At 44.1% G+C, this 27,879-nt stretch overlaps 1 protein-coding gene across 7 annotated transcripts in view; it reads right to left on the bottom strand.

The window, feature by feature from the left end:
• Positions 1-27,879, bottom strand: part of LOC113445316 (adhesion G protein-coupled receptor G1-like) — a 76,799-nt gene that overhangs the window by 6,343 nt on the left and 42,577 nt on the right. For 4 of the 7 annotated variants that reach the window (XM_026714432.2, XM_087940440.1, XM_087940442.1 and 1 more), the window contains exons 3-12: positions 22,876-23,298; positions 20,192-20,330; positions 16,664-16,808; positions 15,555-15,683; positions 13,901-14,023; positions 8,953-8,998; positions 8,502-8,605; positions 7,905-8,023; positions 4,336-4,604; positions 1,815-1,923 (exon numbers count right to left, since the gene is read on the bottom strand). In XM_026714432.2, the coding sequence (XP_026570217.2) occupies positions 1,815-1,923; positions 4,336-4,604; positions 7,905-8,023; positions 8,502-8,605; positions 8,953-8,998; positions 13,901-14,023; positions 15,555-15,683; positions 16,664-16,808; positions 20,192-20,330; positions 22,876-23,298 (1,606 nt within the window). Of the gene's footprint in view, positions 1-1,814; positions 1,924-4,335; positions 4,605-7,904; positions 8,024-8,501; positions 8,606-8,946; positions 8,999-13,900; positions 14,024-15,554; positions 15,684-16,663; positions 16,809-20,191; positions 20,331-22,875; positions 23,299-27,879 lie in introns of all 7 variants that reach the window. The other 3 variants (XM_087940436.1, XM_087940438.1, XM_087940439.1) reach the window with 1 other exon arrangement.

Here is a 27,879-nt window from a genome sequence, read left to right as displayed (position 1 = left end):
ATATTTCACAAGAAGAGTTCTCCCCTCCTCTACTCGTTGCAGAATACGTTATGCCACCAGACTTGAAATTCTAGACCTAGAAAACCTAGAACTATGCTGCCTTCAGTCCAATCTAAGTATAGTATATAAGATCATACATTGCAATGTCCTACCTGCAAATGAATACTTCAGCTTCAACCATAGCAACACAAGAGCACACAATAGATACAAACTCAAGGTTAATCGCACCAAACTTGATTGCAGGAAATACGACTTCAGCAATAGAGTGGTCAATGTCTGGCATACTCTACCTGACTCTGTGGTTTCTTCCCCAAACCCCAAAAACTTTAACCTTAGACTGTCTACTATTGACCTTACCCCCTTCCTAAGAGGCCTGTAGGGGGTGTGCATAAGCGCACCAACGTGCCTACCGTCCCTGTGCAATTGGTTCTATATGTCCTATATGTACCCATTTCATGTATTCGTAACCTATTATACCTATTATCTTGTAAGCGATTGACAAATCAAATAAATAAATAAATAAAAAAACAAGGACTGTGTTTTCCCCCGAATGCCATCACTCTGCTAAACAAATAATTCCCTCAACACTGTCCAACTATTTACAAAGTCTGCATTACTATTACTATTAATCTTCTCATCATTCCTTATCACCCATCCACTCCCATTTGTGACTATATGACTGTAACTCTGTTGCTTGTATCCTTACGATTTATATGGACTGTTTCCTAGTATGATTTGATGGCTTATTTGTATCCTATGACTATTATTAAGTGTTGTGCCTTATGATTCTTGATGAATGTATCTTTTCTTTTTATGCACACTGATAGCGTATGCACCAAGACAACTTCCTTGTGTGTCTAATCACACTTGGCCAATAAACCAAAGTCAAAGAGAAGCCAGATTTATTTAGTTTAGTTTAATTTAGTTTACTGTCATTGCACCTTACAAAACAAAATTAAATACCATTTTCAGTGTACATCATGACTATTAAAATAAACACAAACACACATCCTTCACATTCTATGCATTAAATTGAAAACCCCTGATATTGCATTCATATTGCACTATTTACGGTGGAATTCAACAGAGCTCCTGCCCTGGGATAGAAGCTGTTTTTCAGCCTATTTGTCCTTGTTTTTATTATCCTGTACCGTCTGCCAGATGGTAATAGTTCAAAAAAAAAGGGTTCCCAGGATGAGATGGATCTTTGAGGATGTTTTGAACTTTCTTAAGGCAGCAGGAGCTCTAAAGCTCTTCCAAAGATGGGAAAGGGCAACCCATGATCCTCTGGGCAATGACCTTAACCCTCTGGAGTGCTGTCCTCTCTGCCCCTGTGCAATTGGCAAACCCTACATAGGTACAGTATGTTAAAATGCTCTCTATGGTGTAGCGGTAGAAGGTCACCAGCAGTTTTTCATTCAGTTGTTGTTTCCTGAGAAGCCTCAAGTTGTATAATCTCTGCTGGGCTCATTTGACCAGGGCTGCAATGTGAGCACCCCAAGTCAGGTCCTCTTTTATGATAACACCCAGAAACTTAAAACTGGCTACTTGCTCCACTAACAACCATTGCTACTCACTTAATTACTGCAATGATTCACTTAATAACTGGGGCAAGGAAAGTCGTAACATGGGGGAAAAACTCGCTTAACAAATGTCCCACTTAGCAGCAGAAAGTTTGGGCTCGGTTAGTCCTAAATCAAGGGCTACCAGTATGAATTGTATCTCAGCTTCTGCAGCCGTTGATCCTCAAGGAGAAATGCACTTTTTTCATTGGACAGTAGGGGGCACCCTATTTCTACGCGCCAAGAACTTACATGGTTGAATTGGTGTATTCCCCTGCAGCCTGGTAGATCTTAAAAGAGGTACGGCCATAGTGGGATTGGTCGATCACAAAAATGAGACACACAATGAATATGGGAAGACCTGCAGAAGAAAACAGACCACATTAGTGCTTCTTCCATATTGCTTGCTCGGAAGGTTTTGCATTTTCCACTGATTTTAAACTATTTCCATACTGTGCAGCGTATACTTCACTCCTAGTCTCTTCCCAAGTGATGCACTGAATAAAGAAATATCCAATTAAGAAAAGAAATAGAGAATTTAGAATTAGAGCCAAGTAAAAATTTGCAAGATACTCTGAGAATTGGAGAGGACATTGTAGACAGAGAGCCGTTTTATTCTAGCAAACAAAACAAAACAGCTTTTCTGAAGAGCAAAAACAAATAATTCCCTCAACACTGATTTTACAAAGTCTGCACTACTATTACTATTAATCTTCTCATCACTCCTTATTACCCATCCCCTCCCACTTGTGACTGTAACTTTGTCACTTGTATCCTTATGATTTATATGGACTGTTTCCTAGTATGATTTGATTGCTTATTGTACCCTGTGACTATAATTAAGTGTTGTTCCTTGTGATTCTTGACTCTTGATGAATGTATCTTCTCTTTTATGTACACTGAGAGCATTTGCACCAAAGACAAATTCCTTGTGTGTCCGATCACACTTGGCCAAGAAAGAATTCTATTCTATTCTAATTAAAAGGGCTTTTTATTTAAAAAATGCTAATTAAATGATGCGATATAATCAAACTTGTTGATCAAAAAAGAGCGATTCATTCTGATAATAAGGGAAGAGATTTAAAAAAGCATAACATTTTCTTAAGAACATGAACTCCAAGATATCTCTGGAGATTCTCAGTCATCCAGGTCATGGCTGTCCCAAAGGCGCTTTTTCAAGAGGCAACTGGACTTTCTGGTTTTTCTTTGAAGACATTTTACTTCTTATCCAAGAAGCTTCTTCAGCTCTGACAGTGTGATGACCCGGAGTATGGCACAAAGGCAACATAGTCAGATAATCAGGAGTCTCTTTATTTGCCCTCAACTTTGCCCTCAATGTCCTGGTTACCTTCTGGCTGGAGAAAAAACTCTCCAAGGAACAGCCTTTGGCTGCAGAGAATCAAGTCCAAAACATGGTCAACAAAAACTGGAACTATAAGTCCAATCAAGGCAAAATGAGGTAATTAGTCTGGTAGGTCAAGTGAAGGAATTTCAGACGTGAAGGCTAAGCAATAACTTCACACGGTTGGGAAAATGCCAGGAACACAGGTAAGCAAAGACAAACTCACATTTGCTCCCAGCATCTGCCGCACTCAGCTTGCATTTCTCTTAAACTCTCATTCCCAGGTGTGCCTAATGAAGGGAATCAGGGCCCTTTCCTCCCCTGTAAGTCACACAACCCATGTTGCTCCCTTATCCACTCCTCCCTGCATGCCCTAGGATGAAGACGGGGTGGGCCTTGGTCTTCCTCTGAACACCCCCTCCCTTGTTCTACCTCTCTCCTGCTCTGCCCAGCTGGACTTTGCCCTTCCCCAGGTTCCTCCATAGCCAACGGAGTCACACTCCCACTCCGTTAGCTGTTCGTCTTCCTCCTCGGAATCATACTCCAACAGGGGCATGACAGACAGGATGATGGAGTTGAAGAAGCTTCTTGGAGGAGAAGCGAAATCTTCAAAGAAAAACCAGAGAAAGTCCAGTTGCCTCCTGAAAAAGGAACCTTTGGAATGAAGTCCAAGAAAATTCAAAAATGTCTAATAGGTTACAATCAAACACGATGCCCTTTTTTAAGAGGCTGCCATAATATGGTCCTTTTTTCCACCTTGTTCTTCTGTGTCTACATCTCAAGGGTTGGCTGTGAGAACCCAGCTCATCTAAAGCCACTTCCTGAATTCACAGCAGAAGCTAGACTGAATTGAAGCTTTGCATCTATCTTTCGTGGCTGTGCCCACCAACTTCTTCCTCTCGCTGTCTGCTTCAATTTAAAAAAAAAACTAGTCATAACCTTTGCGGTTCTAGATGACTAGAGGTTTGTTTTGAGTGGTGTGATTCAACCAGTTGGTGGGATTCAAATAATTTAACAACCGGTTCTCTGCCCTAATGATTTCTTCCAATAACCAGTTTGTCAAACTGCTCAGAAAGTTAACAACTGGTTCTCCTGAACTGGTGCAAATTGGCTGAATTCCCACCACTGGATTCAACCAGTGTAACAACCGGTTTGGTGATCGAGTATTTCGCATGCATGCACACCATTCAAAAAAAGCCCATTTTCAGCTATAATGCTTCTACTGTAGCCCCAGTGAGTAAAACAGCTGAGGCATGGCAAAACCTCTCTACCACGCGAATTAGCTGTGCTCCAAAACAAGGGAATAAAGCACAGGAAAGATCAGGGGCAGGTGGGCAGGACCAAACAATCCCACGAACTACCAGTTCACCCCAACCGGTCCAAACCGGTCAAATCCCACCCGTTTGTTCCCCCAAAGCTTCTGCCACTCACCCCAGCCAACCAAGCAGAGCTTGAGGAGCAAGTGTTTGACATAGGAGTTGAAGACTTCGATCACCAGCCGGTAGAGACTGTAGCCCTCAATGGCCATCCAAGTCAAGCACGCAAGCACGCCAAAGTGCAGGAACATCCCGCCGGCTTTGCAAGCCGTGTCCCCTCCGGTAGGAGCCAGGGGCACCGCGATGAGGAAGCTCATGTCGAGGAGAAAGATGCCCCAGAGGAGATTCATGTGGACATAGACAATGTGGTCTCTCTGCTTTTTCCTGAGAAGAAGAAAGAGCATTGTACTTCTTTTCTTGGTTGTAGGAAGCTCAGAGCTGCAGCTATGGGAAGTCTGTTGTAGGAAAGGCTTTCATTCCCAAAACTTTGTAGACAGCCAGCACCCACCCCACTTCTAGAAGAATGAAACTGTCCACTCATAAAATATTTCTCTAGTCTTTTTAGAGTTGCCAACGGAAAGGGAGGGGGAGCAGTGCAGAGCTTGCAAACCAAAACGGCATTCCATAAATGTTTTCAGAGATAGTAACTAGGTGACTGAAGTTTCTGCCATACAAAATTCTAACTGGAGAGCATGATCGATGACTCTTGGATATGGATGTGTCCCATTGGAGAATATGAATTATGATACACCCAGGGGTGGGGGAAAAACCAGGGTCAAGGGTGACAATGAATGATGTGTCTCAGAGTCGGCTACACCCAGGCAGTGCCGGACATTTTAACTCCAATAAATCCTTTTCAAGTTTGGGAAGTTTGGCTCGAGACTCATGGTTTAAATGGGGGGGTAACTGCCGGAATCCTGACAGAAATATTTTGAGGAATATTTTTAAAAAGGCAGTGTCAACTTGTAAAAACATTCCTATGCCGGCTTCCGAGTAGCCATCCTGAAGGAGCAGAGGGCAAATGAACATTCCAAGCTTATCTTATAGAGATTGCAATTGAGGCAACCGGGTATGCTGGGCGGAAAAATCCTCTATTGGAGAGCATGATTGATGACACCTAGCCCATGAATGTGTTCCATTGTTATGATACACCCAGAGGGGTGTGGGAACGCCGGGTCATAAGTGATTGTAAATTACGTATCTCAGACCCGGCTTCACACAGATCATGCTAGTATGTCGCTCCTAATAAAATCTTTGAAGTTTTTTGAAGTTTGGCCCGAGGCTCCTGATTTAATTGGGGTGATCGCTGGAATTCTGACAGGCAGAATGTTATATTTCCTAAAGGGAGAAATGAAGAACGTGCTTTTTTTAAAGCAACCCCCACTTTTGTTGTGGTTCGCCGACAGTTGGTGCAGACGACAGCAGAGTCGGACAGTGAGGAAGAAAGGGAACCAGTCTGGGAGTCTGAGGATGACTCGGGCGAGGGTCCTGTGTCTGATGCAGAGATGGGGCCAGGGCCATCTGGGAGTGGAGCCTTCGGAGCCCGGCAGCAGCGAGGCAGAGGAACAAGGGGAGCCTGTTCCCAGTGCGCATGTGTGCAGAGCTGCCAGAAGGCGAGAGCAGCTGAAGCAGAAGGGGTGACTCGGGAGTAAGGCTGGGAGGTGATTGCCCCTCCCATAAGGGATAAAAGTCAGACCTTAATGATGAAACCTTTGCAGGAAGCAAAGCAATTCAATAGATTCCGAGTCCTCCTTGAAGCTCTGCATATTCTGGTCAGTTTTTTTTCTGGTATTTCAAGTGGTTTCTGGATACTTCTGTTTTTGGCAACATTCCACAGCACTGAAAGGCATGTGCTTATCTTGGGGAACTGTTTATAATTAATTCTGGCTGGGAATGAAAGTAATTCCCAGCGTTGCAATAAAAGAGGTTTTTCTTTTAAAATATGTTTGTGTTTAAGTACGTTTGATGAAGCCTGGGTCAGAACAACTTTCTTTATAGCCCCAGCAGATATTTTGTGCCCCTAGGAAAGACTGGGCTAGGCTATCTACAAAACAAAAGACCTTCAGCTCCAGGATGATGGGATTATCCTTCAGGGCAAAGCCATTCTGCCACAATAGAGAAATTACCCAATACCCTCGCAGAACCCAAACCCCTTCATTGCATCACCCTCAAACTTCCACTAAACTTATCTCAGACAAACTTGTACATGGATTTGTACATGGCCCCATGGGAGTCTGACAACAGCCAATAGAATACATGTTCTTGCACAGGAACAGGAAGCTCAAGTGCAAAGCTTAAGAGAAGGTATAAAAAAAAACCCCACTCTCAACTCCGTGTGGTCAGCTGCCCAAAACCGATGTGGTTCTGCTTCATTAAACGGCCTCCATGTTTCCAGTCTCTTTCTCCCAGCTTGGAACGGAACCAGATATGGATATTTCTTCCAACAACTTGATCCCTGAGTGTTCTAACCTGCCTCTGTCAGAGCTGCCATCCTTCACCCATTTCTATGCTTTGCCTAGGTGCCAGTCTGTCCTGCGTTATTGGCAGGGAAGATGTAGGGAAGGGGCCTCAAGCAAGACATGGGAAACCAGAAGGGATAGTTGTGGCATCTGGAGACACCTCAAGGCCGTGGTCCTGGGAACGGAACGTAGCACCTATCCATCTAACCAACTATGACAGGGATTCAATGGTGGGATTCACATTTTTTTACTACTGGTTCTGTGGATGTGGCTTGGTGGGCGTGGGGTTACTTGGTGGCCTTGATGAGCGTGGCGGGGGAAGGTTACTGCAAAATCCCCCTTCCCTCCCCATCCCCACTAACCTGCTTTCCAGCTCCATTCTCCTGTGCAGGGCAACCAAAGGAGACCCAGCCGATCAGCTGGGACTCAATGGGAGGCAGAAAAGAGATGGGGTTGGCGGGGCCACTCAGAGGTGGGATTGGCCGGTTCTCCGAAGCACTCAAAATTTCCGCTACCGGTTCTCCAGAACCTGTCAGAACCGGCTGAATACCACCTCTGGAGGGATTGTTACCAAAACAATCTTCTCTAAATGGGACTGGGCAATGAGGTGATCAGGACAGCTTGGGGGAGGGGGAAGTTAATCTAAGGATTTTCACACTCAAACTTTAATTCTGGCCTTGCATTGCTGTAACCATTTGGCTTTTAGTAAAAGGATTTTTTTTTCTCTGACAAATGGAGTCGAGAATGATTCTTTCCCTAAGGGACCAAGTTTGGCCCAGGTCCAGCAGCCTCTCTCCAGATGTTCTGCATGGAGTTCTGACATGCTGTTGGCCATGTTGGTTGAGGCTCATGGAAACTGAAGTCCAAAGAGCGTTGTAATTCTGTTCTTGGTTGTATGCCACTCCAAGCTGCAGTCACGAAAAATCTTAGAACCTGTTGTAGGAAAACGTTTGATCCCCCAAGGCCTGATTCCTGAGGGATCTAACCTGCTTCCCTCCAGATGTTCTGCAGGCCGTTCTCATAGTCCAGTGCTGTTAGCAGTTCTGGTTGGGGCTCAAGGAAACTGAGGTCCAAAAGACTGGACAGCCATAGGACATCGACCTCTGTCCATCTCAGAGAACATCCATCCTTCCAATGCACACAGACTCCCACCTCCCATAGACTTCTGTGTGGTCCCCCCTTCCCATTGTTACGTTGCATGAATTCCCCACTCCACACAACCTACTTTGAACAAAGGAAAAAGAAGATGGTGAATAACGAAGCCAGAGCCGAAATGATGCAACCGACGTATGTCACAATAGTCAGGTATTCGTAGTGGATATGGTCTATGTCTGGAGAAGAAACCTGCAGAAGGAAGGAAGGAAGGAAGTGGTTTATCAAGCGCAAGAGGTGAGAAAAGATCACAGAAATCTTTCAGTGATTCTACAGAAGAGTTCAGGACCTGCACCAGACTGTGTCAAATTACAACACCATCAGTGACTACGTTCCGCGGGATTGCCAGGAGTTGCACATGTTCCGCAACATATAAAAGGGCCCCCATTTTTTTTCCCCAACCTGCTCTGCAAGATACTCACTGTCATCATCTTATTTTAATGACCCCATAATCCCTTGTGGAGTGGAGTCTGGGCAACTGAATGGAGCTGAGCGTTTACTGGCCAGATGCCCTTCCTGCTGCCAATGCGGAGTTTCCCCCCCCCCCCGCCCCCTGCAAATATAATCTCATTGTGCCCAGAGAGAGAAATATTTGCCTCTACCTAGGATCGAACTCACAGCTTCCTGATTACTGTGAAATCAGTAGCTGCAGTAGCTGCAAGAGACTCACCATGAGCACCGCAAAGAAGGTGAGATGGTCACAAAGGCAGGTTGTTTGGTGTTCCCCTTTCACCACTTCACACCCTGATGTGTTCCACTTGGCAGGGCGACTGGCTAAAATCGAAAAGATTTTATTTCACAAATGATTCATCTTCTGGTGTCCGTGTGGGGATTCCAGACTAATTCCCCATTTGACTCCTCCCCCTGTCTCGGCCAATGTCTCTCCATCACCCACCTGGCTTTATGCCCAGGTCAGGACTAGAACTCACAATCTCCTCATTTCTAATCTTATCTATTACACACCAAACTGACTTTCCATATATCGGATTACTTGGAGCCTAATCTTTGTTAACGGCAGCTGCATTTTTCACGAATGAACAAGTGCAGAAATCACTGGAGGAGAAGTCCAGAGCAGCATTTCAAAACTTCACTTTCATACCCCGACTTCTTTCGACACTTACCCTTGGAGCCCACGTCCCAGAACACACATGTGGGAGTCAAATTCCTCTGAAATAAAACCAAAATCCAAATAGTTGAACACATCACATCATCATCCTCTTTTAATAACCCCATAATCCCTTGCAGGGTGCAGTCTGGGCTACTGAATGGAGCTGAGTGTTTACTGGCCAGATGCCCTTCCTGTCACCAGTGCAGAATTTCTTTCAGCAGAGATATTCTCAGCGTTCCTAGAGAGAGAAATATCTGCCTCTACCTGGGATCAAACTCACAGCCTCCCGATTGTGAGGTGAGAGCTCCATCTCTAGGCCACCGCACCACTCAAATAGCAAACACAACACATCTCACAAGAAAAATACAGGGAAATGTGATTATTTATCTCTTGGGAGACCTATTTGTCTAAAATAATCGTTCAATTCCCTTTGAAAGCTGTCAAATGACTCTGGTATGTTTAGAAGAATTCACCACAAGCCACACACAACATAAAACATAAACAGCAGCCACAGAACTGAATCAATCTAAGCAAATAATAACTTACATCACCATCCTTAAGTTAACCCTCTAACTGCTGTGCCCAGGAACATACCTACATCTGAAGAGACTTCCAAAAAGTCAAATAGTTCTTGAATTACAACCTGTCATGCCCTTGTTAGAGTCGGACTCTGAGGGAGAGGAGGAACAGCTAACAGGGAGTGGAGGTGTGACTCCAGACGTTGTGAAGGAGGTTGGGGAAGGGCAGAGGCTGGTTGGGCAGTCAGAGGAGGACCCAGGCCCATCCCCTCTCCATCCTAGGGCATGCAGGGAAGAACGGAGAAGGAAACAACTTGGCTTATGAGAGAGGAAGCGGCCATGATCCCCCTCATTGGTTGCAGCTGGGAAGAATAGTATATAAGAGAGATGGTTAAAACACAGCATTGCCAGAAGCAAAGCGTGTTTTATTTTGGACTGAAGTTATCTTGGTTGGCATTCTTCCCACAGACTGTGCCATGTTATCTCCTTGAAGTTGGTAATTACTTATCCTGGTCCGTTGTGCAATTTCCTTCATTGTAGTTTGTTTGGGTTTTTTATTTCGCCTCTATCTGCTCATTAAGTTTGGACTGTATTGCTTTCTTTTGAAGACTATTTTTTGAATACATTTTATCTCCAACTGAGAATTATTGAACAGCAGGGCCAAGTTGGAGGCATTAAGGGACATTTATTTACATTTTGGATTTTGTTACTTTTATGTTACACTCCAGGTCATCACACTGCCATTCCTTTTGCAACTATTCAAAAATAGGCTGGCACTGAAAAAAAGTGACTTACGACAATTGGTCCTTGCACTTACAAATCTCATAGCATCCCTGCAGTCACATGATCAAAAATTCAGGCGCTTGGCAACCAGCATCTATTTATGATGGTTGAAGCATCCCAGGGTCACGTGATCTGCATTTGTGACCTTCTCAGATGGCTTCCAACAAGCCAATTCCATGGGGGAAAGCCAGATTCGCTTAATGACTGTAGGATTCAATTAACTGGTAAGTCATTTACTTAACAACCATGGCCAAAATGGTCATAATATCAAATGTGACTCACTTAACAACTTCCTCACTTTAGCAACTGAGGTTCCGGCCCCATCTGTGGCCACTAGTCAAAGACTACCTATAAGACTTTATTCTTTCCTTGTCTAAGAAAATGTAATGCAACATTAAAAATTAAGGTGGATGTTCTTTATGATTCTTAAAAGTCAATTAACACAGTGCTAGACATAGCGTCTGTTGAATTTTTCGATTGCCCAAACAGAGACACAGTTCATCCACCCTTTTCAGTCTAATATTGAGAAAAGCAAGGTTTATAATTAGACAAGAAAAACCAAATGTATAAGTACAGGTTAGGCAAAACCTGGTGTGATGACCTGGGGCGTGTCGCAAAGGCAACACAGTCACATAAATAAGAAATGTCCCTTTAATACCTCCAACTTTGCTCCCAATGTCCAGGTTACCTTCAGCTGGAGAAAAAACTCTCCCAAGAACAGTCTTTAAGTGGAGGAAATTCAGTCCGAAAACAACATACATAAAAACTGTAAATAAAAATCCACACAAACCATGCTTGACAGGGCAGGAGAAGGAATTGCAGACTTGAAAGCACAGCCAAACACACACAGTTGGGAAGACACCAGAAACTCAGATAAGCCTCAACAATCCCAGATAATTCATAATTTGCTCTCAACAGTTTGCTGTGTGCAACTTCCCTTTATAAAAACTGTGTTCCCAAATGCAGCTAATGAAGGGAATCAGGGCCGTTTCCTCCCCATAAGCCACACAACTCAAATTGCTCCCTTCTCCATTCCTCCCTGAGTGCCCTAGGATGAAGAGGGAGTGGGCCTGGGTCTTCCTCTGAATTCCCCCTGCCTTGCTCTACCTCTCCTCAACTCTGCCCAGCCGGACTGTGCTCTTCCCCAGTTTCTTCCACCACCAACGGAGCCACACTCCCACTGCCTGTCAGCTGCTCAGCCTCCCCCTCCAAATCAGATTTTGACAGGGGCATGACACCTGGCTCAAAAACAGTAACTGTGAGAGAGACCTTGGAGTCGATGACTTAAACATGATCCAGCCATGTGCGGCAGCAGCCAAAAAAGCTAACACAATTCTTGGCTGTACAAACAGAGGCATAGAATCAAGATCACGTGAAGCTTTAGTACTGCTTTATAAAGCCTTAGTAAGGCCACACCTGGAACACTGCGTCCAGTTTTGGTCACCACTCTACAAAAAAGATGTGGAGAGTTTGGGAAAAGGGGCAGAGAAGAGCAACTAAGATGATTAAAGGCCTGGAGACCAAAACATACAAAGAACGGTTTCAGGAACTGGATATGTCTAGTCTACAGAAAAGAAGAACTAAGGGGGACAGGATAGCAGTCTTCCAGTATTTGAGAGGCTGCCACAAAGAGGAGAGAGGGTCAAGTTATTTTCCAAAGCCCCAGAGGGTAGGACAAGAAACAATGAATGGAAACTAATCAAGGAGAGAAGCAACCTGGAATTAAGGACAAACTTCCAAACAGGGAGGACAATTAACCAGTGGAATAACTGGCCTCCAGAAATCGTAGCCGCTCCATCACTGGAGGTTTTTAAGAAGAGACTGGACAGTTACTTGTCCCAATTGGTATAGGATCTCCTGTTTGAGCAGGGGGCTGGGCTAGAAGACCTCCCAGGTCCCTTCCAGCTCTATTCTGATTGATTGAGAGCTATGTTTTGAAAACAAAATTATCCTGTTTAAACTTCAGAAATTAAAGCAGTTGGGAGAGAATTTGAAAGAAGCCAAAGTATATTTGGAAAAAAAAGAAGAAGAAATGGGTTATTTCTGATTACAAAGGAACATTCTACATTTCTCCTTCGTAGCTTACTAGTTGACTGCTGCTTAGAAAAGTCTTCCACTTGTAACTACATATTTGCACGTTGTTTCCCTAGGAGTGATGTCCTGTTTTATTTTGAGCTGCATGACATATTAGTGTACAAAGGAACCAATTTCCCAAGGGCTGAACAAATTTAAAGAATAGTCTTTCAATTTGCTCTGTGTGATGAACAAAATCCTAGAATATACTGGTGGGGAAAATATGCTAAATATCAGGTGTAATTTTATGGCATTACACCATTGTGTAAGAAATGCTTTCTGTGATTTCTGGGCTGGAGGCCAGGGATTGTTTAATCATCAAGCAACTCCACCCGTAGTCAGGAAAACAAATTTCTGTCTTCGTGTTTCTGAACTGAATGCTTTGTATTCAATCACAGAATCATAAGGCTGAAAGGGGCCTTGGAGATCTTCTAGTCCAACCCTTTGTTTGAGCAGGAGACCCTATACCATCCCAGACAAAGTCAATCTCCTCTTCCCTGAGATAGCTCTTCAAGTACTGGACGATGACTATCATGTCCCTCCTAATTCTTCTCTTCAATAGGTTAGACCAGGGGCCTTCAAACTTGACAGCTTTAAGACTTGTGGACTTCAACTCCTAGAATTCCTCTTCCAGTCATGTTAGCTCACAAATTCTGGGAGTTGAAGTCTACAAGTCTTAAACTTGCCAAGTTTGAAGACCCTTGGGTTAGACATACTATATCTAGTTCCCTCAACCGTTCATCAGATGATTTAGCCTCCAGACCTCTTCTCATTTTTATTACTCTTCTCTGGACCCTTTCTAGAGTCTCAACATCTTTTTTTCATATCATGGTAACCAAAACTGGATGCAGTATTCCAAATGTGGCCTCACAAATACGTTATAAAATAGTACTATCACTTCTGGTGATCTTTAAGCTATCTCTCTGTTGATGTAGCTCAGAACTGCAGGGGCATTTAAGCAGCTGAAGCACACTACTGGCTCATATCCCTATCCCAGTTTACCTAGATCCCTCTCACATCAGTGAATCCCACTGAAGACACACTAGAAATTCACTGTAGGAGCAAGGCTAATTCACACATTCACTGGATGTCATGAACACATTCATCCACTTCCTTTTGTGAATGTATTGGACTACCAATCCCATGTAGAAATTAAGAAGTGGACAATCCTTGCTTGATAAGTAGCTCCTGGAGTAAACTTCGGTTTAGTCTATCCTACCACGGTGTCCTAAAGGTGCTTTTTTTCAAGAGGCAACTGACATTCTGGTTTTGCTTTGAAAACATTTCACTTCTCCTTCAAGAAGCTTCTTCAGCTCAGCTTCTTAGATGATGAAATGTTTTCAAAGAAAACCAGAAAATCCAGTTGCCTCTTGGGGGGGAAAAAACCCACTTTTGGGACAACCATGACCTGGAGGACTGAGAATCTCCATAGGCATTTATCCTACCACTAAGTTCTCAGGAGCTTCCTCATTTTCACATGAGATTCATTCACAGCCTTTCAAGGCAGCCCATTCAAAATCTTGATGGAGATCTCTTCCGCCCACCAGTAGGCCTCAGGAAGATGGGGAGAAGATATTTCAGACCTACCTGAAGGAGGTGGTGCCAAAAGGTGATAGAGATCCGTTCTTCTTTGGGCAACCCATGGACAGGCATGTTGCCCACTGAGATGCCAACGACATTTCCACCAAGGAGTGAGTTGGAATCATTATCCTGCAAAAAAGAAAGTTTGAAAACTATACATACATACATACATACATTCATACATACATACATACATACAGGGGTGGGATTCTACCAGTTCGGACCTATTCGCTAGAACCGGTTGTTAACATTCTAAGCAGTTCGGAGAACCGGTTGTTAGAAGAAATTACTGGCCTAATCCTGTAAGGAAGGCAGGAAGAAAACATTCTGGTGTTGCTTACAGAAACTGCCTCTCCGTTAACCCTGATTACATTCTTGGCAGGACTAGACTTCCTGTCTCAGGAACTTCTCTGGAGTTTATTCACCCTCCTTTGCTGGTACTTTGCTTGTGCGGAGTGACCGTTCAAAGTTACAATGGCACTGAAAAAAGTAACTTATGACTGTTTTTCACAGTTACGACTGTTACAGCATCCCCACAGTCACGAGAGACCATGTGAGGAGATGCGTGCTTCGATGTGAGTGATGTTGAGTTGGCCATGCCCAGCCAGTCACATGACCACCAAGCCATGCCCACCAACTAAGTCATGCCCACAGAACCGGTTGTTAAAAAATTTGAATCCCACCCCTGCATACATACATACATACAGTTGATTTCAACTGCACACTTTAGCATTAATTCAGGATGCATGTGATATGTTCCACAAAGACTTTTTCACATGTGCACTTTGACACAATCCATGGGCACTGTGTTCTACACTTTTTCCCCAAGCACTATGCAAGTCCCACAATTTGTTATTTTGGCAGAAATTTGCTGGACACTGAGGCTGAAAAACTTTGTCTCTTCTAATCTGCAATACGGTGGGCTTGCTCAGAGATTTTATCTTTGCAACAGTAGTAACTGTTGTTATTGCTTTTTTTTTTTTTTGCTCTTTATTTCATTCTTTTTGCAATTTTCCTACACGATGTGAAAAACAATAAAGGAAAACATTTTTGCAAGTATTTCTTGTTATGATGAAAGCTACAACACCTTCAGGACTTGAGCTCAACCCAAAGAAGACTTCACCTTCTGAGCAAGCATTTCTCAAACTGGGGTTCTTGCACAGCTGTTAACTTTGCAACAAAAGCTTCCCTAGGAACCTAATTTTGGTGATGCGTGTGAAAAAAACCTGCTCAGTTTCAGAAAGGATCTGAGGTTTCTATCTGACATAGAAAAAAGCATACTGCACAACTCGGAAGCAAACAGATTGCAGCCTGTGTTGCTAACATATCATAGTGCAGAGTCTGAAACTTTACGAGGAAATGTAAATCACATTATTTCAATGTAAATGAAATTTTCTCTGGTTTTAGGATGAAACGCGTATGTAGCCTTTTAATGCAGCTGTTTGCTTCTATTTGATGCAGAAAAGTTGAGACTGACTTGAAGGAACCTTCAGCTTTAAAGCCTCAAACACCTGCTCTGAACTTGCTTCGAATGTCAGCTGCTTTTGGCACAACACTCAGATGGAATAAATTTGTTGCCTACGTTCCCCCAAACCTTCGCTTTTTAAATATGCAAAGGAATCAGCGTTGAGGGCAGCAAAATTGTCTCCCCCATCATTACCTGAAAGAGGGTCTCACTCGTGGCCGACACCACCACAACCTTCATCTCCCCACTCTCGACACCGTCTCTGGTTTTCTCAAAAACTTTTTTGGGCAGGTTAACTTTGAACTTATGGACGACTCTGTTCTCCTGCGGAAAGAAAACAAGCACAGCTTTACAAAAGAGAAGTTGTTGTTAGTTGTGAAGTCAACATGTGACCCCATGGACAACGTTCTTCCAGGCCTTCCTGTCCTCTACCATCCTCCGGAGTCCATTTAAGCTCAGGCCGACGGCTTCAGGGACTCCATCCAGCCCCCTCGTTCTCTGTCGTCCCCTTCTTCTTCTACTGCCTTCAATCCTTCCCAACTCTAACCCTGACCCCTAACCCTGGTTCTTTCTCTTCCAGCCCTGCCACACGTGGAAACAAGATGCTGCCCCGTAGAGGCATTGCATCCACTGGAGCCAGTAATTGGGTTTGGATCCAGCCTCCACTGAAAGTCATTACTGCAACCAGAGTGGGGCAGAGCTTCCCAAGCCTGTCCACCATTAAACCGTCTTTCCAAGCAGTCACCATGTTTCCCAGTGTCTTTCTTCCCCCCTTGGAACTCAATCCAGAAGGCTATTTCTTCTCCAGTGAGTCCTTCCTTCTCATGAGGTGGCCAAAGTCTTTGAGTTTCATCTTCAGGATCTGGCCTTCTAAAGAGCAGTCAGGGTTGGTCTTCTCTTGCAGTCCAAGGGACTCGCAGGAGTCTTCTCCGGTCTTCTCCAGCACCATAGCTCATTCAAAGGCCTCAATTCTTAGGCGCTCAGCCTTTCTTATGGTCCAACTTTCACAGCTCTTCTCTCTCAAAGTGGAGTAGGAAACCTTATTTGTAGGGCAGAGAATTCGTAATGGTCCCCAACCCACCTAGATGTCTTTATTGTGCAAGAGAGAGATTTAAAATGCACTTGTTTTCAAGACACAGAGGGCAAATAATAAATAAGCCCCGAAATGCATTCAGGTTGTCTTGCAAACATGCTCTTTCAATTGCAAACTGGTGACAAAAAACAGGCAGTGCAAATATGCATCAGGAAAAGAGAAAACGGAGCAAAGTGGAATTTGACAGACATCATTTTGATGCTCGACTCACCTTCAGTGTAACCTCAATGGGCAGGTTTTCAGGAATTTGCGGTGGGACTTTCTGGACATTTGCATGCATTATTGTCCCCTCAAAACTCTTTTGATCTCCCTGGAACTCCAATTCACCCAGCTTTGACTCCAACTGGTGCAGGAACCTGTTGAAGATGGGAGGAATGGATGTAGCTGGAAATATTTCGCTCCAGACATCATGCCACAGATCTCCAGTTACTACTTCTTGGGTTTTTATTAACTCATCAGTGACCAAAATCACCCACTCCATGAAACCATCATATATCTGGGCTAACAGAGAAGGATGGACCCAGCTCTTGTGATTCATAAGCCACAGCTTAGCTTTCTGTGTGAATCTGGCTGTCAAGGCTTCGACCATTTGTGATTCAGGCAAACCGTAATTTAACACAATGTGCAAATCACAGCTTCTTTGGTCCTCAAGACAGTGCAAGGATTTGCTCTCAAGCCACCTCTGAATTTCCCAATCCATCCACATCTGTGCATTTGATTCATTGTGACTCCTATTTCAAACCTGGTTTTGATATCAGATAAGATAGAATATCTCTTCTTACTTTGCAATATACAGGCAGTCTTATGGTATGCTGGTAGTCCTTACTTACAGTCATTCATTTAGTGACCATTTGAAATCACAATGGCACTGAAAAAAGTGATTCATGACCATTTTCACTTAACACTTAACTTAGCTAACTCTTGTTTGCAATGAAAAGTTTGGATTCAGTCAGAATAGAATAGAATATAGAATCAGAATCAGAATCAGAATAGAATAGTAGAATAGAATAGAATAGAATAGAATAGAATAGAATAGAATAGAATAGAATAGAATAATGGAATATAGAAATAGAATAGAATAGAATAGAATAGAATAGAATAGAATAGAATAGAATAGAATAGAATAGAATAGAATAATGGAATATAGGAATAGAATAGAATAGAATAGAATAGAATAGAATAGAATAGAATAGAATAGAATAGAATAGAATTCTTTATTGGCCAAGTGTGATTGGAGACACAAAGAATTTGTCTTGATGCAAATGCTCTCATGCATAAAAGAAAAGATACATTTGTCAAGAGTCAAGAATCATCAGGTACCACACTTAATGATAGTCGCAGGATACAATAAGCAATCAAATCATAGTAGGAAACAGTCAATATAAATCATAAGGATGCAATCGATGAAGTTACGGTCATACAGTCACCAGTGGGAGGGGATGGGTGATAAGGAGTGAAGAGAAGATTAATAGTAATAGTAGTGCAGACTTTGTAAATTAGTTGGACAGTATTGAGAGAATTATTTGTTTAGCAGAGAGATGGCGTTCAGGAAAAGACTGTTTTTGTGTCTAGTGCAGTGCTCTATAGAGCCATTTTGAGGGAAGGCGTTGAAACAGTTTATGTCCAGGATGTGAGGGGTCTATAAATATTTTCACAGCCCCCTTTTGACTCATGCAATATACTGGTCCTCAATGGAAGGCAGGTTGGTCGTAATTGTTTTTTCAGCAGTTGAGGGCTACCTGTGTTTATGACCATAACAGCCTGGAAATATGGTCATAAGTTCTGGTGGTCATTAAACATTGAGAATGCCTGATTTTATTGTTATTATTTTTTGTGGTGATCATTAAGTGAACATTGTAGTTGCTAAGCAAATTCTGCAGGTATAAAAACAACTCATGATACCCAATGTTTTCCCTGGATGATCATGTGACCACGGGGTGCTGCAAATGGCCAGAAATGCAGGCTGGGTTGCCAAGTACCCAAAATGCAATCATGCGACCACTGGGGTTGTTGGACCAATTAAATCCACTTTATACAATTTCAGGAATTAGATTAGAGGGCACAATTTAGTTTTACTGGATTTTTTTTTTTTAAAGAGGTGATTGAAGGAATTAATGGACTTGGGTTTGTGAAACAGAGGGGTTTTTTTTTAACAGATCCCTGTGGATTTCAAGAACCGCACTGAACTGCACTTTTCCTCCACCACAATCATTTTGTGTCTCACAACATACCCACACACACATGTCCAGATGCTATTTACAACACCCTTCAAATGCTAAGTACAGGTCTCCCTGAACTTATGACTATTCATTTAATGACTGTTCTAAGTTACAAACAGCTTTGGAAAAAGTGACTTAGGACTTGTACACACACTTACAACTGTTGCTCAACAGACAGACAGACACACACACACACCCCGCAATCATGTAATTGCAATTCAGGCAACTGGCTCACATATACAATCGGTTGCAATGTCTTAAAGTCACATGATTGCAATTTGCAATCTTTTTTTGGCTGATTTCTGACAAAAAAACCCGCAGCCATTGTGAAATTGGATTGGTTCAACAAGCCAATTTTCTTAATGTGATTTGCTTAATGACCATCATAAAAAAATGTTGTAAAATTGGGTCTGACTTAACTTATCATTGCAATGCCTTACAATGGAAATTCTGTTCCCAATTGTGATCATAACTCAAGGTTTATGTTCCAAGTAACAACTCCATAGAAAGCAGAATTTTGAGGTAGACAGATTCCTCAAAGAACAGTTTTATTGGAGATATATTGGCACAAATTGGTGAAAACTGACTCTAGAAGTTCCCACAGTTTTCACCTGATTAACAGTGAAAGTTTCCTCCTTTCCCCAAACAATCAGTCACATTGTCCAATCAAGGTGCAGGCAGGTTGCCTGGTTACTTCACCCCTCCTTCCTCCAACCACCCGTTGGAATGTCCTTGGTTCCCACAGGAAACTATTTTGACTACAAACAGGGGTGGGATTCAAATTTTGTAACAACCGGATCTGTGGGCGTGGCTTAGTTGGTGGGCGTGGCTTGGTGGTCATGTGACTGGGTGGATGTGGCTTGGTGGTCATGTTATTGGCTGGGCATGGCCAACTCAATATCACTCACATTGAGGCACACAAGCAAAGAACCAGCAAAAGAGGGGGGAAAAACTCCAGAGAAGTTCCAGAGACACAAAGTCTAATCCTGCTAAGAATGTAATCAGGGTTAACGGAGAGGCAGTGTCTGCAAGCAACACCAGAATGTTTCCTTCCTGCCTTCCTTACAGGATTAGGCCAGTAATTTCTTCAAACAACTGGGTCTCTGAACTGTTTAGAATGTTAACAACTGGTTCTAGCGAATAGGTGCAAACTGGTAGAATCCCACCCCTGACTACAAACCCCGCTCCTTCCATCTAATTATGCTCTCCCCACTTATCCTCTATTCGCATTGTGACAACCCTGAAGCCTCCAACATGGCCCCAGCCAAGTTTGCTTCAGAATTGATAGGCTAGCCGTAAATGCTAATCACACAATTTGGAAGATTCCGGGTCTCAGATGCAGACAAGATTTGTGCAAAGAGCACCTCCAATCACTTGCCCAACTAGACCTGTGTGCAAGACTTGTGCAAAGAGTCCCTTCAACCATCCTGCTCCAACTCACTCCTTTTTGCAGCCAATACACAGTGCTAACTTGATTAATATAAATGAATAGGAATGCAGATTGGTTGCCAAATACTCACAAAAACGGATCTTCCGGAGGCCCGTTCTCGTCACTGCTATGATGTGTTTCTAAACTCTTGAGTTTTAACTCTGTTCGTCTCATTTCTTCTTCCACGTTGCTGATTTGAACCATTTCCTTCTGGTCTCTCTTCCCAAGATCTATGGAGCAAAGCAAAGTAAAATAAAAGGGCCTCGATGATTGGCTATTCCTGGGACAACCCACCATAGCCAACTCACCATAGGATAATTTGTCTTGGCCAATTTGTCCGGAGAAAACTTGCTGCAGGACAATTCAACCATTTTATTTCATTATTTAATATTATTAAGAAATTATTTTAATTTTCATCATTCGCGTTTCATTGTGTCCTTCCTTTTGCAAATCTTTTATTTCATGATTCTATTTCACCATGTCTTCAGTTTCATGTAATTTTTGCCCCGTGGCAACTTATCCCATGGCGAGTTGGCCATGGTAAGCCAGCTGTGGCAAGTTGGCCATATTGCAAATTGGCAGTAGTAAATTGGCTGTCTTATTCCTGTTTCTGCTAGGTGGATGTGGTGGTCCGCCGGCAGCCTGTGGAGATGGCAGCAGAATTGGACAGTGGGGAAGAACATGGGCCAGTCTGGGAGTCTGGGGAGGACTCAGATACAGAGATGGGGCCAGGGCCATCTGGGAGTTATGTGCTGACTCCAGAACCTCCAGAATCTGACAGCAGTGAGGAAGAGGAACAAAGGGAGCCTGTTCCCAGTGCGCACTTGTGCAGAGCTGCCAGAAGACAAGAGCAGCTAAGACAAAAGGGGTGACTCAGGAGTAAGGCTTGGAGATGATTGGCCCCTCCCATAAGTCATAAAGGAGGAGCAAAGGGACTTGAGCCTTTGCAGGAAGCAACTTTGTTTGTTCTGGTCGGTTTAAAATCTGAAGCGCCATGTTGACTTTGTGCTCCATTTGGCTTTTGTACAGCTAATTGGCAATTTAGTTGCTGGCAGCATTTCAAGGGAGATAAAAGTGGGTGCTTATCAGACTTCTCCCGAAGAATTTTGGCAGATGTCCCTGGGAATAATTATAACTGGTTGAGACTCATTACGGGCTGTGAATGATGATAATTCACAGCCGTTGAACTAAAATAAAAGGGTTTTGGATTTAATGTGTGTGTGTTGGTGTCTCAGAAAGCCTTGGTCAGAATAGTGGAATTAAAACTTTCTGATGCCATGTTTGTTTCCTGAAACGGTAGAAAATGGCATTGGCTAAAAAAAAAAAATTCAACATCTTAACAGCTGTTGGTTGTTTTTGTTTTAATAACAGTTCTAATTCCCAGGATTGCATTCTGCAGTGTCTGATAAAATATTTAACCCCGACTCTGACCAGGGCAGAATAAACGATGCAAATGTTAGAGATTTTTCTACCGTTTTGACCATTTGTTCCAATATGCTTCTCTGGATGCACAGTAGACACAAGAGGCTACGCAATCTATTATTTTTATTTATTTATTATGAGCCTGAGTGGCTACTGTGAGATTGGCAGCCATAAAAATCCAACAAGCCAGCAACAAGCTCTGGGAGCTGCGTTCACACAACCTACACACAACAAATTAAATGGGCTTTTTTTTTTAACCTGTGAAAATAATACAAGTTTTCTACAGCCAAGTAACGCTAACCCTCAACTTACGACCACAACTGAGCCCTAGATTTCTGTTGCTAAGTGAGGCAGTTGTTGTTTATGATCTTCCTTGCCAATTTGTTAAGTGAATCCCTGCCATTGTTAAGTTAATAACGTAGTTGTTAAGCGAGTCGGGCTCCCCCATTGCTTGTCGGAAGGTCGCAAAAGGGGATCCCATGGCCTCGGGATACGGGGACCGTCATAAATATGAGTCTGTTCCCAATTTTGATCACAGGGCATGAGGATGCTGCAATGATCATAAGTGCGAAAAATGGCCACAGGTCACTTCTTTCAGTGGTGTTGTAACTTCCAACGTGTTCTGTCCTAGACTTCTCCAAGAAGCACTAAGTCAACTCTGAGTCCCGGCAAAGCCTCTTTTATTAAATGAATGTGAATTTATTGCATTCACATTCAGCCAATGGCTTGGCAAACAGTCTTGCAAAGGTATAATTATTAGCTCAGACCTCCATCAATCCTGGAACGCTGCCCGGTAAATAGTTCCACACTCAGTGCTGACAGGGAAGGGCTGGGTTATACAGACAAATCTTAACGGGGGCTGGAACGAACGGGCAACCAAACAAGTGAGTTGTTTCCAGCAAAAGCCCCCTCCCCTTTTGCTTCTCTTTTAATCCTGATGGGAGGGGCCATTCATCATCCACCTGTGGCCTTACTCCCACGTCAACCCTGAGTTCTTAATTGTGCCCTTTTTGGGGGCAGCTCTGCACATGAATAGGCTGGGAACCGATTCCCGAAGCTCCCCTGTCTTACTGCTGTCCAAGTCCAAAGGTAGCTGATGACTGCCAAACTGCCTCTGCCTCTGACACAGAGCCCTCATTCGAGTCTTCCTCAGCCTCCAGGAATGGCCTGGGTTCCTCCCCAACCTCCTCACTACTGTCCAACTCTTTTGCCAGCTCCGTCAGCCACCAGCGGGCCACAACTCAATGGTCACTAAGCGAACTTCTGTAAGTCGAGGATTACCTGTAATGTTCAACAGCGAAGGCAAATGTTACTTTCCCTTTCCAGGGTTCATCCCGTTCTGATACAACTTACCGAACTTGCATTCCGTCATGCTCGGAAGGGAGTAATTGACAGAGCCGTTGTTGAAGGCGTAAGAGACATTGTTGAGTAAATCAGGCCCATCTCTGCTCCCCTGACAGGTGTAACTTAGAGAGGAGAATGAATAATTAGCTTGGTTACTCAGCTGGTAAGTATGACTGATGCCATAGGTAAGATTGAACAGATGGTCATCCTGAAACCAGTAAACACAGAAGCGGTAAATCCCCAACAGTGTAGGCAAGGCCCAGGACTGCTGAGGTCCCGGCGGGAATGGGGCACTGATATTAAGTCCGTCGGCGCCATTGGAGATAGTGATGGCATCTTGCTGGATTTCATAACGGACATGGCCTTCAGCCATTTGCCTTCGGTCAGCACAGAAGCGGAAGTTCTCCTTGTAGCTGCTCATCCCATGCATGCCTGGACCGCACCCCAAAAAAGAAGAAAAGGAAAAAGATTTAGGATCCGAGGGATCTACCCTAAGATCTACGAGGTTTTGCACTTAAGGCTATGAAAACAGAGAAGCATAGAAAATACTGAGAGAAATGCTATGGTTAGACCTCCACTTACAACCAATTCTTTAGTTCAACTGCGCTGAAAAAAAAATTGATTTGCACCGATCCTCACACTTACAACTAGTCTAGCATCCCCACGGTCAAAGAGTCAAATTCAGGGTGTTTGGCAACCAGCATGCACTTACAATGATTGGAAGGGACCTTAGAGGTCTTCTAGTCCAATCCCTTGCTCAAGCAGGAGGCCCAATATCATTTCAAATAGAAGATTGTCCAGTCTCTTTTTGAAAGCTTCCAGTGATGGAGCAACCACAACTCTGAAGACAATCATTCCGCCGGTTGATTGTTCTCACTGTTAGGAAATCTCTCCCTAGTTCTAGATTGCTTTTCTCCTTGCTTGGTTTCTATCCGTTGTTTCTCATCTTGCCTTTTGGTGGTTTGGAAAATAGTTTGTCCCACTTGTCTTTGTAAGTAAAGGTTAAAGGTTCCCCTTGCACATCCGTGCTAATTGTTTCCAGCTCCAGGGGACGGTGCTCCTCTCCGTTACGAAGTCAAAGAGCCAGTGCTGTCTGAAGACGTCTCCGTGGTCATGTGGCCGTCATGACTAAACGCCGAAGGTGCACCGAACACTGTTCCCTTCCCACCAAAGGGGTCCCTATTTTTCTACTTGCATTTTTTTTTTACATGCTATCGAACTGCTAGGTTGGCAGAAGCTGGGACAAGTAATGGGAGCTCACTCTGTTACACGGTGCTAGGGATTTGAACCACCAAACTGTCTTAGCCACTGAGCCACCATGTCCTTCTATTTATTTATAGACAATATATCTATTTACCTTGTCTTTGTAAGAGCCCCTCAAATATTGGAACACTGCTATCATGTCTTACCTAGACGTTCTTTTCATTGGAATGGAATGGAATGGAATGGAATGGAATGGAATGGAATGGAATAGAATAGAATAGAATAGAACAGAACAGAACAGAACAGAACAGAACAGAACAGAACAGAACAGAATAGAATAGAATAGAATAGAATACCTTTATTGTCATTACATTCTACAAATACCATGTTTCTCCAACAATATGGCCTCCACCAATAGGAAAGCCCAGCATGATTTCTAGGCATGAGGTAAAATTAAGCCCTGCCCCCAAAATTTAGGCCTATTCAAACCAGGCACTTCCCCGCCATTTCTCACAACGTTCGTTAGAACTACGCGAGGTGAAGATAAATGGGGGGGAAGGCGGGGATGGGGGTGGGGAGAAAACTTGCCTTTAGGAGTGCCCTGCAGGTAGACTAGGCTAGAATACCCCGATCTACCAATAGAACATCAGCTGATAGAAGCTCCCCGAAGGCAGAGTCCCCAGCCACTTCAGGGCGTGGCGTGGCTGCCCATGTCCCCTCGCCTTTAGGCAGTCTCTTTCGGGCGATGGAAGCTCCCCAAGTGCAGTCACCAGCCACTTTGATCGGCTGGTAGAAGCGACCTCGGGGCGAGCGCACACACACACTCCCCTCGCCGTGAGGCCACTTCTATCGGCCGACGAAAGCTCCCTTGAAGGCAGAATCCCCAGCCACTTCTGGGCGTGGCGTGGCTGCCCATGTCCCCTCGCTTTTAGGCAGTCTCTTTCAGGCGACGGGAACTCCCCAAGTGCAGTCACCAACCACTTCGATCGGCCGATAGAAGCGGCCTCATGGCGAGGGAGTGTGTGCGCGCTCGCCTTGAAGCCGCTTCTACCGGCAGATCCAAGTAGCTGGTGACTGCACTTGGGGAGCTTCCATCGCCCAAAAAAGACTGCCTAAAGGCGAGGGGACATGGGTAGCCATGCCACGTCCTGAAGAGGCTGGGGACTCTGCCTTTGGGGAGCTTTCAGCCCATAGAAGCGGCCTCGTGGCGAGGGAGTGTGTGTGTGCACACCCCGAGGCTGCTTCTACCGGCCGATCGAAGTGGCTGGTGACTGCACTTGGGGAGCTTCCATCACCTGAAAGAGATTGCCTAAAGGCGAGGGGACACGGGCAGCCCGCCATGCCCTGAAGCAGCTGGGGACTCTGCCTTCAGGGAGCTTTCATCGGCCCATAGAAGCAGCCTCACGGCGAGGTATTTGCGTATGAGCCGCTCTAGGTGGGGGAGGAAATTAAGTCACCCCCCAAAGAGATGGCCTAGCCGTTTTTTCAGGGGACAAAAATAAATAAGGCCTGGCCTTATTTTGTGAGAAACACGGTACAATGAAATTTGAAAGCTACTCCAGCACAGTGTCCCAAACACCACATCACAATCACACTACACAGTATTTAAAAATTAAAATAATTAAAATAATAATTAAAAACCTAGTCTAAAACCTATCTAAAACATATAGTAAGTTAGATAGTTTAAAAATGCCACTATATATGTAGGGCTAAATCACATATGCATTGTTTGATTCAAGACAATTATTGCCTTGGGAAAGAAATTGTTTCTCAGTCTATTAGTCCTCATTTTAAGACACCTATAATGCCTCCCTGATAGTTCAAAATATGAATGTCCAGGATGAGAATGTTCTATGGAGATATTTAGTGCTCTAGAGAGGAGTCTGGTCTTCGCAATCTCTTCCAAAGAAGAATGAGAGCAACGAATGATTTTTTGTGCTGTGTTTATAACTCTCTGGAGCATCTTCTTATCCACTACAGAGCATCCAGCATACTACACCATTACACAGTATGCCAAAATGCTCTCGATGGTAGAACGGTAAAAAGTAACCAGCAACTTCTCACCCAGACCACTCTTTTTCTTTTTTTTCCTTTTTTAAATAGATTTTATTGAATTTACAATTTAAAAACACATCGACAATACATTTACAAAATAGAAAGAAAAACGGCTAGGGGGAAAGAAGGAAAACACCCGGCCTAACACACCGGATAAAGGCTGGTTGGGGGGAAGAGAAAAGATATAGAGGAAGAGAAGGGAAGGGAAGGGGAGGGAGAATAGGGTAGAAAATACAATTAAAAACAAATGATATCTTTTTGTGACAGTCTGTAAGGATCATTTCTCTTTTTCAGCAGCCTCAGAAAGTGCAGGCGCTGTTGGGCATTCTTTGCAGTGGCCATAGTGTGGACTGACCATGTAAGGTCAGAAATATGAGTTCCTAGAAATTTAAAACTATGAACTCTTTCCACACAGTCTCCATTGATATATAGTGGGAGAGGCTCTGCTTTGCGTCTTCTGAAGTCTATAATCAATTCTTTGGTCTTTTTGATGTTCAGAGCAAGGTTATGACTTTTGTACCACAAGACCAGTTTGAGAACCTCTGACCTACAGGCCGTCTCGTCTTCTCCTCATATGAGTCCCACCAACGTGGTGTCGTTTGCAAATTTTATTATAGAGTTAGTGGGGCAAGAGGGAGTGCAGTCGTAGGTGTAGAGTGAATACAAAAGGGGGCTCAGCACACAACCCTGTGGAGAGCCAGTGCTGAGAGCAAGAGTGGAGGGAAAATAGCTGCCAATCCTAACAGATTGGGGTCTGTTAGTAAGAAAGTCCTTTATCCAACAGCAGATGTGAGAGGAGAGGCCCATTTCCAGCAACTTTTTAATCAGTATATCTGGAATGATGGTATTAAAAGCCGAGCTGTAATCAACTAAAAGCATCCTTACATAGCTCCCACTATGCTCCGGATGGTTCAGTGCAACGTGGAGAGCCATGGCGATAGCCTCCTCTGTGGATCTGTTATTCCTACAGGCAAACTGGTATGGGTCAAAGTTTGATGGGAGGCAATCCTGTATATATTTTAAGACCAGTCTTTCTAAACACTTCATAATTATGGGTGTGAGAGCTACTGGTCTATAGTCATTTAGAGTATCAGGAGAGGGCTTTTGGGGAACTGGAATAATAATGGAAGCTTTGAGACAAGATGGAACAATGGCTTGTGTAAGAGAAAGGTTAAAAATATTTGTAAACACGCCTGCGAGCTGGTTAGCACACGCTTTGAGTACCTTCCCAGTACCTTCCATTAGACCAGACATACCCAATTCCTGTAACTGTTCTTGGTATGTTTTAGCCTCCAGTCCACTAATTATTCTTGTTGCTCTCCTCTGCAATCTTACAGGAGCTTCTAACACTATAGATCAGGCTTGTCCAACCAACCCGCGGCCCATGGGCCGCATGCGGCCCAGGTCACCTTGTAATGCGGCCCAGTGGCCACCCCAACCTTCATGCCAGAGCCAGCGAGGAGGAGGAGAGGCAGGTGTGAGGCGGGGCGAGCGCCATGCCAAGCAGCAACAGAAAAGGCGGGTGCCGTCAGAGCGCCACCTCCTGCTGTTGCCGCTGCCACTGCTTCTGCCGCCACTGCCGCCACTTCTGCCCCTGCCGTTGCTGCTTCTCCTGCCCCCGCTGCCGCTTCTGCCCCGCCACCGCCGCTTCTGCCCCCGCCGTTGCTGCTGCTTCTGCCCCCACCACCGCTGCCCCCGCTGCCGCTTCTGCCTTCCAGTCCTGCCTCATCCAGCCGGGCCATTTGCAGGAGGAGA

This window comes from Pseudonaja textilis, chromosome 11 (genome assembly GCF_049901715.1).
Source record: "Pseudonaja textilis isolate UNSWEBS1 chromosome 11, rPseTex1.2, whole genome shotgun sequence".
NCBI classification, from domain to species: domain Eukaryota; kingdom Metazoa; phylum Chordata; class Lepidosauria; order Squamata; family Elapidae; genus Pseudonaja; species Pseudonaja textilis.
Note: the sequence above shows the minus strand (reverse complement) of the source record. Positions and strands in the feature narration are given on the sequence as shown.